At 61.0% G+C, this 534-nt stretch overlaps 1 protein-coding gene across 1 annotated transcript in view; it reads left to right on the top strand.

Annotated features, from left to right (window-relative positions):
* Window positions 1–51: 51 nt before the first annotated feature.
* LOC104538720 (nuclear receptor subfamily 4 group A member 2-like) overlaps window positions 52–534 on the top strand; it is a gene marked incomplete at its 3' end in the record, with an annotated part of 828 nt that continues 345 nt past the window's right edge. Inside the window, exon 1 of the mRNA XM_010182021.1 lies at window positions 52–534. Coding sequence (XP_010180323.1) covers window positions 52–534 — 483 coding nt within the window.

The following is a 534-nucleotide window of genomic DNA, read 5'->3' as shown; positions in this document are numbered from 1 at the left end:
GGCAGCGCGGCCGTGCGGGCCGTGTCGATGTGACCCTGTCTCGTTACAGCCATGCCCTGTGTTCAGGCTCAGTATGGGTCCTCGCCTCAAGGAGCCAGCCCGGCCTCCCAGAGCTACAGCTACCACTCCTCGGGAGAGTACAGCTCCGACTTCCTGACGCCAGAGTTCGTCAAGTTTAGCATGGACCTCACCAACACTGAAATCACTGCCACCACTTCTCTTCCCAGCTTCAGTACCTTTATGGACAACTACAACACCAGCTACGACGTCAAGCCACCTTGCTTGTACCAAATGCCCCTGTCCGGACAGCAGTCCTCCATTAAGGTGGAAGACATTCAGATGCACGGCTACCAGCACCACGGCCACCTGCCCCCCCAGTCCGAGGAGATGATGTCCCACTCGGGCTCCGTCTACTACAAGCCCTCGTCGCCCCCGACCCCCTCCACGCCTGGCTTCCCGGTGCAGCACGGCCCTGTGTGGGACGACCCTGGCTCCCTGCACAACTTCCACCCCAACTACGTGGCCACCACGCAC

Source organism: Mesitornis unicolor, unplaced genomic scaffold (genome assembly GCF_000695765.1).
Source record: "Mesitornis unicolor isolate BGI_N332 unplaced genomic scaffold, ASM69576v1 scaffold34683, whole genome shotgun sequence".
Lineage (NCBI taxonomy): Eukaryota > Metazoa > Chordata > Aves > Mesitornithiformes > Mesitornithidae > Mesitornis > Mesitornis unicolor.
The sequence above is the reverse complement of the archived record's forward strand: the minus strand, read 5'-3'. Positions and strand labels throughout refer to the sequence as shown.